General features: G+C 47.7%; 1 protein-coding gene and 1 long non-coding RNA gene across 18 annotated transcripts in view; one reads left to right on the top strand and one right to left on the bottom strand.

The window, feature by feature from the left end:
- The first annotated feature begins 480 nt into the window (after window positions 1-480).
- On the top strand, window positions 481-9,856 carry LOC133499243 (uncharacterized). Of its 2 annotated transcripts, none has more exons than XR_009794597.1 (4): window positions 481-608; window positions 5,098-5,237; window positions 6,741-6,813; window positions 6,914-9,856. It is a non-coding gene; the product is annotated as an uncharacterized LOC133499243 (long non-coding RNA). The 2 variants fall into 2 exon arrangements; XR_009794598.1 differs by lacking the exon at window positions 481-608 and adding an exon at window positions 1,753-4,244.
- A 136-nt stretch (window positions 9,857-9,992) lies between these two features.
- The window catches only part of fam222aa (family with sequence similarity 222 member Aa), an 85,434-nt gene continuing 81,309 nt past the window's right edge, over window positions 9,993-14,117 (bottom strand). For all 16 annotated transcript variants that reach the window (XM_061817038.1, XM_061817039.1, XM_061817036.1 and 13 more), the window contains one exon: window positions 9,993-13,296. In XM_061817038.1, coding sequence (XP_061673022.1) covers window positions 11,813-13,296 — 1,484 coding nt within the window. In that variant the 3' untranslated portion in view covers window positions 9,993-11,812. The remainder of the gene's footprint in view (window positions 13,297-14,117) is intronic.

Genomic DNA, 14,117 nt, shown 5'->3' on the forward strand with positions numbered 1-14,117 from the left:
TTCTTTTTTTTATTCTTTTTTATTCAACATTAATTTCTCCATGTAAACAAAGCAAATTTATTTGTATCGCGCATTTCATACACGCGGTAACTCAGTGATTTACATGCTTAAAAGCGTTTGAAAACAAAGAGATAAAACATTTCAAACGGGATAAAAATAATAAATATGACAAACAAAATATTAAAAAATAAAAGTAAGGTAATACAGAAACCAATTCTCGTTTGCATTGCTTATCTAGCTGCAGACTGCAATGTCATAAGGATCAAATCAGGACACTTTTGAGAGAAAATAAATGGATGAAAAAAACAAAAATTAAATTATTTGTCCAAGGTAAAGATTTTGCCTATACAACCAAATGAAGGCTAAGGTTCAAATTTCAATTTCATTTCCACGTGGTTTGAGTTTTTCCCTGCTGTTCCTTCGCTGGCCGGCTGGTGGCGGTAGAAGCCTTTTATTGCGCTGCGGCATTTACCAGCGGAAGTTGTTGAGTGCTCGTTTCCGATGGCATGTGTGAGCATAATATTTTCAGTGCAAATAATTTGAAAGAGGGCGAGCACCTTTTTAACGACATTTCTGCCAAACTTGGGTTGACCTCAAAGAAACGCTTGGTAATTACCGTCTTTCGCTGGACGCTTTTCAGTGGCTTTCACCTTTAATTATTGCGCCTCACCTCTGCACTTTGTCTTTTTATGATTCAAGGCGCATTTATTTTATTAAACACGCTCCTCTTAGATAAGAAAGACCACAACCTGGAGCCTACTCGCATCTTCCTCTCAGGCCGGCAAGCGCTTGAAGGACGCGCGGGGAATCTCCCCCGCCACCTCAGAAGAGGAGCGGCTAATCCTCTTTGGCCCAACTTTAACTGGGCCACTAATCCCGCAGGTTTATCTAAGCGGCAAGCACCTAGCGCTGCTGACAACTTGGCCTGCCCTCCTCCCTCGCAGCCCCTTAAGTAGGCCAGGCCTCGGTCCCGCAAGTGTCACCGTCAGCAACTCCGGGAATTGCACACGGCGACGGAAGGTCGGCGGCGCGTTCGCGGCTCGGACTCTCAAAACTGCAAATGAGCGGACGCTGACGTAAGGTCGGCGAGCGGCCGCGCAAAATGTTCCGCCGTCGTCCAGCGAGTTAAGCTGGAAGGTGTTTTAGGCCGTTAAGTAGCGAAGCAGATTCTTTGCCGGGATTTAGCCGGCTCGTTTATGCGCGGCACCGTGCTCCGCTTTTGGCCGTCTGAGCGCCGGACTCCCGCTCGAAACCCGAGAAGGAGACGAGTCCCGGCTTTTAGTTTTCCCTTTGCTGAAATAATTGCGTCCGATACTTCCCGTGAAATATCACACCCGGGTGCGGTATTTCTAAATTGTACGCGCAATCAGCGGAGGGCGAGGAGCCGTCGACGTATTTCCCCCGAGGTGACCTTTCAGTACGTCGGGGGGTGAAACTGGGTCACCGAACCCCGAAGGGTGCCGAAAGTGACAGTCGGCGCGCATTTCTCCAGATTTATTGCGAAATTGCCAGGGAGTCGATGTGGCGCCCAAGTGAATGAGTTTGGCTAATAAGAGAAGCATTTGTGCTCCTCGGAGCTCTTTGATTTATCCATCCATCCGTTTTTCTTTGCCGCTTATCCTCATGAGGATGCTACGAGGGAAAGTGGACACGACCAAAACTTTCCACAACGTTTTAAATCTCTTTTGTCACAAATCCATCCATCAAATTTCTTGGCCGCTCATCCACACGAGGGTCACGGGGAGTGCCGTAGCCTATCCCAGCTGTCATTTGTCTTTACAATTATGAATTATTGAATTTTTTTCAAAATATATTTATAGTGTAGTAGTAATCCATCCATCCATTTTTCTTTGCAGCTTATCCTCATGATGGTCAGGGGGAGTGCCGTGGCCTATCCCAGCTGTCATTTGTCTTTACAATTATGAATTATTGATTTTTTTTTCACAATGTATTTATAGTGTAGTAGTAATCCATCCATCCAGCCATCCATTTTTCTTTGCCGCTCCATCCATTTTCTTAGCCGCTTATCCTCACGAGGGTCGCGGGAGTGCTAAAGCCTATCCCAGCTGTCAACGGGCAGGAGGCAGGGTACCCCCTGAACAGGTCGCCAGCCAATCGCAGGGCACGTTGAGACGAGCAACAGTCGGTCACAATCACACCTCGGGGCAATTTAGAGCGTCCAATTAATGTTGCACGTTTTTGAAACCGGAGTGGCCAGAGAAAACGCACGCAGGCACGGGAAGAACATGCAAATGGCACACAGGTGGGTACGGGATTGAACCCGGGACCTCAGAACTGTGAGGACAACGCTTTACCAGCTGCTCCACTGTGCCGCCCTCTTTGACTTATTTTTATTTTTAATTTTTCGGTGCGCGGCCTCCCGGTAACGCACGGTCCGCTGGAGGGGGGGCCCTCATCAGTCTCCTCGCTTATCTGATCTTTTCAGGTGGGTGGAGAGCTTGCCAGCGAGGAGACAAATGAGGGGAAAACATTCATATTAAGAGTCCTTCAGGGCACTCGCGCGTTGTTGAGCAGCAAGTCTTGCTACGGCTAAATATTCTACATCGAAATGTCAATCATCACTATTATAGTTATGTTTATAATATGCCTCTGTGTGAAGGCTGTCAACTATGTACAAAAAGTGTTTATGGTGCTATTACTACATAAAAGTCTTCTCGTCAGTTTTTTTCATCCTGCAAAATGGGAATTTATCCATCCACCCTGAACTGGTCGCCAGCCAATCGCAGGGCACATGGAGACAAACGGCCACACTCACAATCACACCTACGGGCAATTTAGAGTGTCCAATTAATGTTGCGTGTTTGCATGTGGGAGGAAACCAGAGTGCTCCCCGCGAGAAAACCCACGCAGGCACGGGGAGAACATGCAAACTCCGCACAGGCGGGTCCGGGATTGAACCCGGGACCTCAGAACTGTGAGGCCAACGCTTTACCAGCTGGTCCACCGTGCCGCAATAGGAATTTAGTGAGAGTTAGGAAAAAAAAGTAAAAAGTTAATGTTGTAGTTTTAAAAAAAAAAAAAAAAGTAGCAGCATCACTTTTACACGGATAGGCTCCAGCATTCCCGCGACCCTCGTGAGGATAAGCAACTAAGAAACTAGATGGATGGATTAGACAACCATGGTTAAATGTCTGAAATTATTCTCACTCGTACAACCATACCCGATGTTTAAAATCTATTGCTTAGAACGCTGGATTAGAATTTTAGAACATGCTCAATGTTAACGAGTTAGTATCCGTGTTCAATACTTTTCATTGATATCGCTATGACAACTTTTTACAGTCCAATGTCACTTTCGTGTGTCGTCAAGTTTAATTTTACCTGAGCAATTTGTCGAAAAAAAAAACAATTGGTACAGGAGGAAAACTTCGGTTATGATTTGCGACATGCCCTGCGATTGGCCGGCAACCAGTTTAGGGTGTATGCCTGTCTCCTGCCTGTTGACAGCTGGGATAGGCTCCAGCGCTCCCCGTGACCCTCGTGTGGATGAGCGGCCAAGAAATTTGATGGATGGATTTGTGACAAAAGAGATTTAAAACGTTGTGGAAAGTTTTCATCGTGTCCACTTTCCTTCGTAGCATTGAAACTTTGCTTTACTTGGGCTCAGTGCTTAGAACGCGGTCAGATCTTTTCCGATGGGTTCATAATGATAATAATAATATAATAATAATAGTGATAATGATATAGTGGGGCGACACGGTGGATCAGCTGTGATTGTGAGTTTTGTCTCTATGTGCCCTACGATTGGCTGGCAACCAGTTTAGAGCGTACCCCACATCGTGCCTGATGATACCTGGGATTGGCACCAGCACCCCTGCGACGCTTGTGAGGATAAGCGGCAAAGGAAATAGATGGATGGATGGATGGATGGATGATAAAGTGGCCTTCATATGGTGCGAAACCAGTCAGGGTTACCATTACCAGCTTCCAAAGTGTCATGCGAGGAGCCGGATCGCGGAGGCCGACATTGCGTCGGAAGACAAATGCGCTTACCTGCGTCGCCGTAAAAATAGCAAAAGAGTGACGGGGTGACGAAGCAGAGCGACAGAAGGGCCCCGCGTGGAAGTCAATCAAGACAGGAGAGAGGAGGGGAAATCCAATGAATAGCAAACTTGGGCAACTTCGACATCGCGGCGCCGAGATGGACAAAAAGCCGAGCGGCTTCAGCAAATCCAAGATGACGCTCGCGGCGAGATTAGGGAGAAATTGCACAACCGCGGAAGGTGAGCAATCGTCGGGATGCTCGGCTGTTTCGGCACCTCGGAAAGTTGAAACGTCCTTGCGGCTTTACAGCTTTGTTTCGTATTAACATCTCCTATTTTCCCTCCAAGAGATATCATTTCAAAATATAAAAGCTGGGTATTCTTTACATGTTTCCATCCCGAGGAGGCAAAAAAAAAAAAAATCAGAAATATATCACTGCAGGAAGAACAATAACAGAGATGGTTTATATATAGATCCCATTTCCATATATATTATTTTCTCAAGGTTGCCGCACCCTCGCGTGTGGACGTTGTTGCTGCGTTTCGGACCACCCGGGAAAGAAAACAGCCCCCGTTTGCCCAAATAGGAACGTCCCACGCTTGCCCCCCCCCCCCAAAAAAAAAAAACAAACAATAAAGGAAACAGAGCAGCAAAGCAAAATATAAACATCTACATCAGGAGATATTTGGAGGCAATAATCTTCTTCGGTAGAACCGATGTAGTTTTGAAGCCCTATCCTCACAAGTTCCAAAAGACCCTGATGTTGTGGCTTTTATGGCTAGTTTGTAAAGTCATCTAAGAAAAAAAAATGTTTCTTAAAAAAAAGCATATTGGAGTGGGTTCATGCTAGCGGGTTTGGCCCTGGTTAGTACTTGGATGGGAGACCGCTTCGGAATACCAGGTGCCGTAAACGTCTCTCCCCGAGCTAAACTGCAGAGGGGCTGCGTCAGGAAGGGCATCCGCCGTAAAACTGTGCCAAACAAATGTGAGGTGACACGCTGTGGCGACCCCTATCGGGACAAGCCGAAAGGAAACGAAGGAGAAGCTTGGAGTGGCTCATTGATTAAAGTATTTTCTTGCTTTATCTGCCAGGAAGACATCGAGAGGGACTTTCAGGAAGGAGCCCAAGAGGCCCAGGTTCTGACCAATCCCGCCCCCCGAACTTTTTACCGGAGAACCAGCACCGAGACTGGACCCACTTCCTGTAAAAAGCAGCAGGACCTTCGCACCAGGTAAAGGTCTTTGTGGGATTTACTAAAGGATCCTTCCAGGCAGCATAAGTCAATTTCTCTCCAACGTTGGCCTCGGGCCATCCCACCGTCGCCCGCCCTTGAAAACGGGGTCACCAGTCAATAGTCGGAGGGATCCAAATGTCCTGATTCACGCGGGCGCTCACATCTGTCCTCTCCCGGCCAGCGGAATTGGCTTTCGGCATTTAAAACGGAATTGATTTGCTAAAACGCGACGCGCCGAGGGACGATCCGTCTTCGGGGACGATTTCGACGAGCCGAGCCCAAAAGCGGGGGCGTCCGATAGCGGCGCCGTGCAGGAACACGGCAATTATCCTGATTACTGATGCTTCGAGGCTTTCCTGACCCCAAAAGTCCCTCCCCGCGTCTCGCTCAGCTCTGAGATCTGTCACACGTAGCGCGGGGCCGCCCCCCCCCCCCCCCCCGACCCCCCACCCTCAGCCGAGCTGGCAGCAACCGCGTATAATCCAACAGAAAACAACCCCGGCCCGGATCAAACGGCGCCAAGCTTTCAAGCCCGGGCGCCACGGCGGGCCGGCGGGGCCCTCTGAGACGCAACGGAGGCCGGGCTCTCGCCACCCCCCCTGACGCCGGCGGTCGTAACCTTCGGTTTGCTTTGAGCACGGCCGAACCCCGTCGGCCTGAGATGGGGCGGGGGGGAGGCGGGGGGATAACGGCGTGCCATATGCCGCCCCGCCTCTGCCGCTGAGCGAGCCGAGCACGGATCGGATCGGGCATAAATCAATTTGAAATGTAATTCTATTATCCTAATATGTCCTAAGCCTGCATTGTCCAAATTGGGAACCTGGATGACAGCGCAGCCAAAATGCATCTGATCAAAAGGACCTCATTAAAAGCGAAAAAAAAAAAAAAAAGCGAAATAACGACAATATCAACCGCACGATTATTTGAAAAGGTTTTAATTTCAAACCCCCGACGCGTCACCCAATCCTCCCGTTAGCCGAGAAGACGGACGCGCCCCCCCCCCCCCCGGACCGCCGCAACCGGTGCCGCCTGCAGCGTCGGCTCTTGACTTCGACGCCATGCGACGGGGGCGGGGGGAGTTAAGGGCTCGGACGCAGAACCCAAACGGAGGGGATTTAGGGTCATCTATTTGCAAATCTGTCAAAATATTGCGATTTTCTTTTTTTATTGGAATGTTAAGGAGGCTTACTGTGCAAAATAAAAGCCGAGGAGCTTGCTGGTCTTTAGCCCACCGGGACCAGAATTGACACTGGAGGGTCTCTCAACATCATAAACTCGCAATTTGAGGCTCCCAGTCAAGAATTAGGTTAAAAAGCTCAAATCAGAATGTAAAAAAATTGCGACAGTTAAAAGTTAAAACGAATAGAGTGGCAATTAGGTTAGAGATTTTCTTTGTACAAGGTGGGGAAATATTTGTTAAAGTGTGTGCTGAATATTTTTTCCCTTGGACGGATTTGTATTTAGAAGAAATACTTTTTGTCATTTTATTGTTGTAACCAGTGTTTTAGAAGGACAGGAAGTGACGTGTGAGAAGAGAGACGTGGGAGAGAAAGAGAGAAAAACTTTATATAAGGTGGGGGAATAGTTATTGGTGCGCCAAATTTATTTTCCTTTGTGTTTTATTAATTTGTGAAAAGAAATACTTTTGTTTGTCATTTTATTGTTGTAACCAGTGTTTAAGAAGGACAGGAAGTGACGTGTAAGAAGAGTGACGGAGAGAGAAAGAGAGAAAAACTTTATACAAGGTGGGGAAATATTTATTAAAGCACGTGCTGAATTTATTTTCCTTTGTTGACCCTTGAAATACTTTTGTTTGTCATTTTATTGTTGTAACCAGTGTTTGAGAAGGACAGCACCCGTGTTTATTTTTGTTGTTTCCAGCTAGCTACAGTTAATGGGTCGTTTTCACTGCGTCACATTTTTTTGCTGAATTAGCCACACACCACCGCGCACCGCCATTGAACCCAAACGCGTACCCAGTGTGGAAGTCTACGGGATACTCTCGGTTACTGTTTGTGTTTTTGTGTTTCACGGGCGTCTCGGGACTCGAGTACACAAGAGAAGACTCGCTAACCATCACAGAGCCTTCTTCTGACTTTTTTTTTTTTCGACAACTCTCGCCAATTCCCTGAAGATTTTTCCGGAGTTACTAGCGCTCTTCAAAGCTTCGCGATCCGGTACACAAGTCTGCCTGCGTAAGCGGGGACATCGTCTAACGCTTCCGCCGAAAGACTTTGGACGTTCTGCGGCTCTGCGGTTCACGTAGACTTGGCTTTGTGGACTATTGCCCGACGCTGCTATCCCGCTGCCCGGTCTCAACCTCCGTCGTGCTGATGTGTCGCTAAGCTAAGCTAACGAGCTTAAGCGATACTCTTTTCCGCAGGCCAACATTGCAGTTAAGATCTTTTTTTTTTTTTTTGTTCATCACTTGAAAGATTTGAGAATTTTGTGAAATACTGGATTTGTTTATTATTTTGTCTTTGTGTCATTGTCATAACATTTTAAACAAATAATAAACATTTCGCTTTGCTTGCGGTGGACTAATATACAGGTTTTACTTTCTGAAACAAATGGAATAAATGGAGTTTGCCTCGATATTAAAAAAAAAAATATTCCACCGCCTTTTGTTTTCCGTGTTAGCGCTTCCTTCGTGATTTCTGTCACATAGAGTAAAAGATCGAGGGCACAATACTGGGCCTTTGTGACGCAGTCCTCAGTCCCACGATGTGTGTACGCCAGGTAGCCTAACAGTCAGTCTGGGCTCGACGTGCTGTCGGTCGCGTCTTCAACAAATGCGGTGAGAAACGTAACGTCGTCCACCTCGTGTGAGTAACGGGAGCTTAGTGATCGAAAATGGCCGCCGTTCGAGGCAGCCCAACAGGTGACGTCACGCGAAAACGACCCATGATATACTTGAGCGGCGCTACGAGGACACGTTTCCGCGGATCCATCATATCATCAAGTTTTGAACACCCCCCGCGCCCCTGCTATTATTGAACGCAGTACGTACGTGGATCTCCGAAGGATTAAAGAAGACAAGAAGTGAAAAGTTTTTGTTTACCGATTGAGGTCAAAAAGGTTTCAACGTCGCTCTGCTCGACCTCCCGCCGACAAAGAATGACAGACCTCAAAGCCAGGACGTGGCCTCTGGATGATATCTTCAAGAAATTTATTTTACACCTCAAAACAAAAACAAAAAGAGGAGCGGGAATTTAGCGATGTGGTACATTGGGAATGTATTGACAACTGTAGTTTACATTTTCTTTTTTTTTTTTTCTTTCTTTTTTTTTTTGGTGTAAGCTCAGAGAAAAAAAAAATGTTCATACAGTCATAATAATTGCACTTCATAAATCTAGACTGATGCCAGTATTTTCCCACAACAAAGCTCCGGCTCTCACTTTTATTGAATAAATTGAATTTAGCATTGAAATTCCACTGACAAAAGAAATGCTAATCAAGACCGTAGGCCCGTTGCACTGATCCAATTTTTTTTTCATTTTTTTTTTTTTAATTTTTCCTCTTTCACTTGAATCCCACAAGGCAATAACACATCGCAGTAATTTAAGTGCAGTACATTCAAGGGAATCTCACAGTCCTAATAAATATTTCACCGCTCTGAATCATCGCGTTAAGACGGGCCTGGGCTAAAAACGCGTCGCAACCCCGGGGGTGGATTGGGGGGCTCGAACCAACAAGGAAAAAGTAACGACCCTTCTCTCCATCCATCGGGTGCCAGAGGAGGGCAAATGATTGTTTTCGGATATAGATATATATCTTTTTTTTGTTTGATTCGCAAGAAGAGCGAATCGTATCTCTCGAAATCGGGCTCCCTGGTACCGTCTACCGCGACGATGGCAGATTGGACAATTACACTCGAGACGGCGCCGCCGACGTCCTCCGTCGCAAAAGGAAGCGAGACCTGCAAAAGAATTGCTGTACATTACTCGGATATGATTTTTCCGGGGACCGCGGTGGAAATCTTCGAACGACACGTGGGGAAAATAAAGAGTCTGAGGCTTCTGAAGAGCAAAACGCGCACACACACACACAAACGCACGTACATTTATCGTCGCGTCGATAACCTGGCAATTCACATTCTTCACTGTAACATTTTCTTTTCTGTTCGATGTTATGAAATAAGTGATTCAAGATTTAACGTTGTGAAGGAGTATTAGGAGGACATCGAAAAATAAAAAGACAAAAATTCACAGTATTACAAAGATACCTTGTGGAAATATTCAAATAAAATGTTTTGAAATGAGTGCCGTAATTTCCGGCCTATAAGCCGCGACCTTTTTTCAGACACTTTCAACCCAGCGGCTTATGCGGTGATGCGGCTAATTTGTGCATTTTTTTCTAACGGCTGCAAAGGGGGCACTGGAGCGGAAAAGGTAAGAGTGAGATCGCTGGAATTTGTGGGCCAAAGAAGTGACTTTTACCGGTCCGGCCCTGTTAGCGTTGCGCTATTGTGGTATTGCCGTGTCTCAGTGATTTTTACCGGTATATATATTTTTTTTAACCAGCCCTGTTAGAGTTAGCGCTGTGGCGCTAGCGGTAAGCTCTCTGTGTACTATCTTTCTTTGTAAATATCTCGTGTTTCAATGTGGGTTTCATTGTGGGTACTTGCGGCTTTTACACAGCTGCGGCTTGTGTATGTACAAATGTATGTATTTGCCGACGACGTGACTTTTACCGGTATGTTTTTTTTTTTTTAACCGGCACTGTTAGCGCTGTGCTAGCGTGTTACTGCTGCTGTGTCTCAGTGATTTTATCCGGTATGTTTTTTTTTTTTTTTTTAGCAGCGTGTTAGCATTAGCGCCACGCGCTAGCATGTTGCTGCTGTGTTACTACCACACCGCAGTGATTTAGGTTAAAAAATATTTTAACCGGCCATGTTAGTGTTGTGCTAGCGTGTTGCTAATGTGTAGCTGCCGTGGCTGTTTTTTTTTTTTAACCAACTCCAATGTGAGCACTTTTGCACAGGTGTGCCTTATGTATGTACCAAATGGTATTTACTTTACAAATGTACTGGGTGAGATTTATAATCCGGTGCGCCCTGTAGGCCGTAAATTACGGTAACGGAAAACCGTCGCTCTCTCAACTGTCATAGCAGTAAATATTTGCTAACTTTGTTGATCATTTAAAAAAAAGTTCATCATCGTAATATTCTGATTTATTGTCATAATATTACAACTTAACTCTCACAACGTTACGCTTTTATCGTCATAGTATAAATTATTTTCTTTTCTGTGTGCGCCTAATACTCCTTCGTAATTGTACAGGGTGGCTGAAAAGTGTTAACGTGGCATTTTAAATTTTTACTATTCTCTGAAATCATTTTTCTTTTTTTTTAACAATGAGGCTTTGTCATCATTTTATTTTTGTACTTTCCCATTGTTTTATATCAGATTTATTTTTCAGACGGCCACTTACTCGGGTGTTGGTTGATTTGATGTCGTTGACGGCTGATGAATGTAAAAAAATATGAAGATTGACTTTCATTTTGGCTTCCCATAAAGAATAAGAATCATTTGATTCAATAACTTTGAACGTTATCATTTTTCGAGTCACGTTTCACCCACCCTGTAGTTTCCAGTGTTGGTTAGGAAAACAAACTCTCACAAAGCGGGTTCTCACAGAACCAAAGCAGTGACGATGCCTCCAATCCGAACATAAAAAAAAAAACTGCACATTTTGCTTGAAAAGGAATATTTCAATCATAAAAAGCAAGTGGAAATAAACAGCATAAGCATCAGAGACACTTTTTCCCCGTAGCAGCCAATGCATATAATATACCTACAAATATATAAAACAACATAAAATAGGTTCAAGTTTTCCAAGTTTTCTTAAATATATCATATCCAAACTACCCAATTCCAAACTTCAAAGTTAACAAGATTCAAGCAGTGCAATTTATGTATCAGTTATAACAGCAATAATCAATAATAATGTACTATCCTTTCCTAATCCGATCCGACGATTCTTGTACAGAACAGTCCCGGCTATAGCTCGACCGAGTCGGTCTTCATCCGTCTGGCGTGTGGGGTTTTTGGATGTTGCGAGCAGCCCTAAACTTTGGTCCGGCGAAGACCGTTGATTTCAGTGACAACCTACACAGTAGCTTCAGTCTTCGTATTCGAAGCGGAGGGGGGGGGGGACACACACACACACACGTGGCGTAAGCGCTTCATCTCAGGCTATGTGACTCCGTCGGAAAGAAAAAACAAAAACTAAAAAAAAAAGAAGCGAGAAAAGTCAAACGTAAGCGACATAAAATTAAACAGGAAGTAGAAAGAAACCAATGCAAAATCTCCTAGCGGCGAAGCGCACGACGGATCATCCGCTACCGCCTTTTCTCATTTGGGATTCTCGTAGCCTAGCTTGAAAGCGCCGCGGGTGGGCTCACACGACACGACACGAACGACGACGGTGGCGGCGGCGGCGGCTCTCCCCGCGCACCTGTTAAAGCCAATCGCCCCCCCCCCCCTCCCACCCTCCGCGCAAAAGCGGCGTCTTGTCCTTTCGCTCTTTACAAATTCACGAGGCGATTCTTGCGATTTCGCCCGGGCCTCTTATCTGTAAACGGGCAGGCGGATGTGCGCGTGCTGGTGGTCCAACAGACGCGGCACCGACACGGTCTCGTAGCCTTTGCCGAGCATCTGCTCCTTGATGCACGGCGGGTGGATGTCGTTGATCAGGTATTCCAGAGACTGCAGGCTGCTGCTCAACACCGACGTGTTGCACAAGGTCTTGCTGGGCAGGCTGCAACACAGGCGGCCCCCGCTGTCGATGGCATGGTGGTGGTGGTGATGGTGGTGGTGGGGGTGGTGGTGGTGGTGGTGGTAGGGGTGGTGCGGGTAGGCCACTTCTCTGTGGCCCGTGGCCGAGCCGCCGGCGGAGGAGACCAGAAGCTCCTGAGGGTTGTAGCAGTCACTGTCGGGTGTCACCAGGACACTGTTCCACGGGGGGGCAAAGTACTGACCCACCGAGAAATTCCCGTGCATGCCCATGCAGTTCAACGGGGAGGAGCTGACTTTGTCCAGGCCGCCTCCGCCGCTGGCGCTCGCCGTCAGGTGGTACGGTCTGGACGAGGAGGAAGAGACCTGCCCCGCTAAGATTCCGCCGACCGGCACGCAGCTTTCGGGGGACTTGCTGACGGCCCCTCCCCCTCCGCTGCCCCCGCTGTACATTCGCAGCACTGCCTGTTGCTGCTGCTGCTGCTGCTGCTGGTGCTGCTGCTGCTTCTGCCACAGGATGTAATCCACGCCGTCCGCGGCGTAAACCCCGTTCTTCGCCGCCTCGGCGTTTTGAGCCGGCAGCCCTTGACCCGTGTAGACCATGTTGGCCTGCGGAGCGATCCCCACCACGTAACCTCCGCCCGAGGAGCTCGAGGAGACCCCCATGACAGTAGCGCCCTGCTTGGAGGGGCTGGAATTGGAGGGTGGGGCCCCCTGACAAACCTGCTGCAGGGCCTGGGCCTGGCAATGCTGGTTGATCTGGTAAATGATGCTCTGGATGGAGGGGAGGTTGGACTGCGCGGGGAGGGGCAGGCCGCGCCCCCCCGTTACAGGAATCACCGAGCCGGCTACGGTGACATTGGGGGGTACCGACAACCCGGCCCCCTCTGGAGGCTTCGCGGGCCCCGTCTGATATCCCATCTGGCTCGGGCCGGTGACTAAAGTGCTACTAGTAGGCGGGTACGGGGCCACGGCGATGTGGGCCGGAGAGAGCTTAGTCCGTCTGCCTTCGGAGTTCTTGAGGACACCTTTTGCTGAGACGAAGGTGGAGGCGGATGACGACGACGGCGAGGAAGAGGACTTGACAATGGCGAGCAGGCCGTGGTACCCCCCGGTGTGAAAGTGTGGATAGGGACTGTAGCGTTGGCCGGTGGTGTCGTATCCATTCACGGTCCGGTTAAGGTGCTTGTGCTGGGGAACCCTGATGTTGGTGGGGAAGATCTTGATGGACAGCGGGCTGTTGGCCGTCTTCTGAGCGTAGGCGTCAAGTTCTGCCACGGTCGGGTAGCGAGGGGAATGTGTAGGCACCACCAGGTCGCCTGTGGGGTGGGAAAAAAAAAAGAGATTTAACTTCACGTTGACCATTTTTAGGGGGACTAGAAATGACTTCCAACCTATCCCCCCGCCTCCATATTTTGCACATTATGATCAAGAATTTTCGCCATGTTCCCTCGCAACTCTCTCCCGTCTTATTCGAACTCCCTAGCTGAGTGGCTCTTTTTAAAAACTAATTCTGTCGAAAGCCTGAAACCTTAGGCGGTGTTAAATCTGTGCATTGTGAAATTAATTTGAACTCTCTTTAGCAATGAATTAGGTTAGCCTTGGATACCAAGCAAGGAGGGACTGGATCAAAGCTGGTTTAATTGGAGTAGCACGTTTGAGAATTGTAAAGTGGTTCAGTTCTGAACCATCGGAACGGGAACATCGATGGCGTGTCGTTCTGGCCACAACTTTAGGTACACGTCCACAGTTTTCTGTATCGAAATCTTTGCCTTTAGAAATAAATAATCAGCGATTGTGATTTGTACCGTCACCATTAAAACCCAACCGTGTGTTGTTGTGGTTGTGCTGTGGTGTAGAACTGGACTGGGTCACGCTGAGCGCGAGCGGCAACGTTTTTGACCACTTAAGGGCCGTATTCTCCCCCGTGCGTTAGTCAGAAAAGACGGAAAGCCGCACGCTTTCCGGGCTCCGCGCATTCTACCGTCAAATTAAATCTGACATTTACGCAGCCTCGTGCCAGCTACGCACTCTCGTGTGATATATTTTCCAAATGGAACTATACGAGCCCTCCAATTGGCCTGCGACCAGTTCAGGGCGTACGCCGCTTCACCGTCTGAAGTCATGTGACGTAGGTGCC

Source organism: Syngnathoides biaculeatus, chromosome 4 (assembly GCF_019802595.1).
Source record: "Syngnathoides biaculeatus isolate LvHL_M chromosome 4, ASM1980259v1, whole genome shotgun sequence".
Lineage (NCBI taxonomy): Eukaryota > Metazoa > Chordata > Actinopteri > Syngnathiformes > Syngnathidae > Syngnathoides > Syngnathoides biaculeatus.